At 43.9% G+C, this 3,201-nt stretch overlaps 1 protein-coding gene across 1 annotated transcript in view; it reads left to right on the forward strand.

Annotated features, from left to right (window-relative positions):
• Positions 1-532: 532 nt before the first annotated feature.
• Positions 533-3,201, forward strand: part of LOC104536741 (metallophosphoesterase MPPED2) — a gene marked incomplete at its 5' end in the record, with an annotated part of 23,056 nt that continues 20,387 nt past the window's right edge. Inside the window, one exon of the mRNA XM_010179452.1 lies at positions 533-714. Coding sequence (XP_010177754.1) covers positions 533-714 — 182 coding nt within the window. The remainder of the gene's footprint in view (positions 715-3,201) is intronic.

The following is a 3,201-nucleotide window of genomic DNA, read 5'->3' on the forward strand; positions in this document are numbered from 1 at the left end:
CTCCTGAATGTACCTGATCGTGTGTAAACAAACATTCCTGATGAAATCTGTAGGAGTGCTTGTGCCCTTGAATAAAATCAGATGCGAAGCTGCTCAGCTCAAGCGAGAGCCTGTTGTTGGCCCACCTGTGAGACCTGTGGATTAGTAGCCCATGCACTTGTTCACGTGTAATGCAGATGATGGAAAACGTATATCTGAATTCAAAGTCTCTCAAATCCATTTTTTCCCAATGTGTTAAGTTAACTTTAGTATCAGAAACTGGCCATATTTTGTCTTCTTTAATCTTCTATCCTTACCAGGTAAGTGTTTAAGAAGCACTGTGGTCCCTTCGGGATTTTTGGCAGTGTTGTACTGGAGGCATTTCTTTCAGCATGGTGTGCGTAAATGGATGTGTGTGTGTGTGTGTGTGTGTGTGTGTGTGTATGTGTGCACGCACGCTTGTGTAGAGATAGATCTGTGTTGATATCTGAAATAATAGATGTGAGGGTTTTAACCTTGTAACTGTTACGAGATCTTTATGTGTCTGCTTTAGGGTCGACCCTATCCCATATGACACTCCAAAACCAGCGGGCCACACGCGATTTGTCTGCGTCTCAGACACACACTCCAGAACAGATGGCATCCAGATGCCTTATGGGGACATCCTTCTCCACACGGGCGATTTCACCGAGCTGGGACTGCCCTCAGAGGTTAAGAAGTTTAATGACTGGTTAGGTAAGGAATTACTGCGTTTTGGTGACCCCAATTAACCTCTCCTGTCCAAGTGTCAGTCACTGCCCCCTAATTGAATTAGAGCACTTGAAAATCCCCCCCTACCCTTGCTTCACTTGTCCTCATGTGATATGCTGTTCCTAGCCTCAGTATGATTCTGTTAATTAAGACAAATTTAGAGACTTTGCTGTATTTCTGTATTATCTTGGGGGAAAAAGGATTGTGTAGCCTTGTGTGTGTGGAGGGGGTGGTGGCACCTCATATGAATGCACACAGCATCCTATGTGTTGATGCTGTGGGGTTTTATGTCCGCAGCCAAAGCTATTGCTCACTGTATTTTGGGTTTACCATAATTGAAAGCAGTGCTGAAAGTTACAACATACTTGGAAATCATCACAGTCCTTCTTCCTACAATACAGGATGGCAAAAGCAGTAATAGTATTCGGAAAAACAGATTTTTTTGGGGATGGTATTCACGTGATTGCCACTTTGACTAAAAGTACTGGCATTTTAATTCTGAACATAGGCACTCAATACCTCTTTGGTAGAATGCCTTTTGTATTCTGCTGTATTTTCTAGCAGTGCCTTGACAGTGCATTGCTGCAGATCAGGGCAATTAAACTGCAACAGCACAAGACCAAAATGAAGGCGGGGAACTTGTGCAGGATGCTCCTGATATAAATGGCACTGGTAGGCTGGTTGTGTACTGCCATGCCACCTCTCACACTAGAAATACTCTTGAGATGAAGGTGACTTGAGCAGCTGATGTTCAAGAAACATTAAAACGAATTTACAGCATTATTTAAAAACTTCTGAAAGCATAGTTTTGTCATCACACTTTACCTCCATCACTGCTCTCTCTTTGACCTGCTGTATGATGGCCACATCTCTACATGCTTTTAATAGCATCATTTTATTCCATTGGAGTTCCTTGGCTGACCCTTCAAGAGTGAAGAACATTTGGATTTACAAAAGGAATTTTTAAATAGAAGTACTTCTACGTTCTCTGTCTTTTCACCCTCCTTTGCATTTTCTCCACACTGTTCTTTTTATCTTCCTTCTGACCTCTGTCCCGTTTTAAAGTTTTTTCCTTCTTTTTATTGCTGTGCACATGGGATGGGGGCTTCCATATACTGCCATATTACTGTAATTTAGTTTTTTCATTCTTATTTCTAGAAAGCTGTACTAGATTTTATGGGCTCAAAACTATCCTTTTTCTAGGAATTTAATTGCAGGACCAGGATGTAAGAAGTGGTGCAAGAAGTAGGTGGATATGTACATAGGTTGAGGGAAGACACACTGTAGGAATTATCTTCCTCAGGCTTTGTGTGTTCTTTGTAATAACCTGTAAATGGTAGTGGTGTGAAGAAGGAGAAGCGAGCAAGGTAAGGGCCATGGGAGGCTGCACAGCTTTAGTGGACGTGGGTGGTGTGGTCCCACCAAGCTTCAGGTCTCAGAGAGATGCTGGGCAGCACTGCTCTTCAACGAGGTTCAGTTGCCAGAGATGCCAGGCAGCTCCAGAAAAGGGACTGCTTTCTGGAAAGCATAGACCTTTGAAGTCTGACTGCACTGCTGAGAGCAGGGTCTGGCTACCAAAGTTCCTCTTTGGACTTTGAGTCATTTCTCAAGTGGTGTTTTGATACAGCCAGAGCCCATGCTCAGTGCTTGGCATTTGAAAACGCTAACTCAGTACTGCTGAAAGCCAAAACAAGTAAGTGTGTTGTCACCCTTTCATGGGGAATCTTACAGTATTGGCAGCCACTTGACATTCCTTGTATTTAATAGGTGTTTCATGATGATGTTATTTTATTACATAGATCCTTCGCTTAACATTTGCAACAGAAATTATAACCCTTTCAATAGGTTTTGTTCCAGCCTCAGTAATTTACCATGGGACTTTCTTAGCACATACATAGTTCTTCTAGAAGTCAGTTGTTGTGGTTTACGTCCAGTGCATAACTGAGCACCACAACGCCCCAAAAAAGGGGCGTCAAAGTAGCACTGGGAGGGCTTCTCACCACTTAAAAAGGTCACAGGCAAAAGACACTCATCATAAAGAAAAAAACCCAACAAAACAATTTTAATTTGTTACCAACATCAGAGTAGAACAATGGGAGATACAAGCAGATCTTAAAGTCAAAACACCTTCCCCCTGCCCCTCCCTTCTTCTCAGGCTCAGCTTTGTTCCCGGTTTCTTCACCTCCCTGCCTTTGCCTTGAGATGCAGATGGGATGGGAGTGGGGGTTGCAGTCAGTTCATGCCATGTGGTCCTTCAGTGTAGGGAGGACTCCGCCCAGCCTCTCTCTCTGCTTCCATGTGGCACCCTTTCCACAGGAAGAAAAGTCCTCAAAAGTCCCATACAGGTCTGCCCACAGCTGCAGTTTCTCTCATGCACAAAACTGCTTCAGCCCAGTTCCACAAAGCTCCAATCTGGGTCTGCCCCTGGTCACAGTTCCCTCACACACGAACTGCTCCAGCACACACTGCCCG

Source organism: Mesitornis unicolor, unplaced genomic scaffold, assembly GCF_000695765.1.
Source record: "Mesitornis unicolor isolate BGI_N332 unplaced genomic scaffold, ASM69576v1 scaffold5702, whole genome shotgun sequence".
Lineage (NCBI taxonomy): Eukaryota > Metazoa > Chordata > Aves > Mesitornithiformes > Mesitornithidae > Mesitornis > Mesitornis unicolor.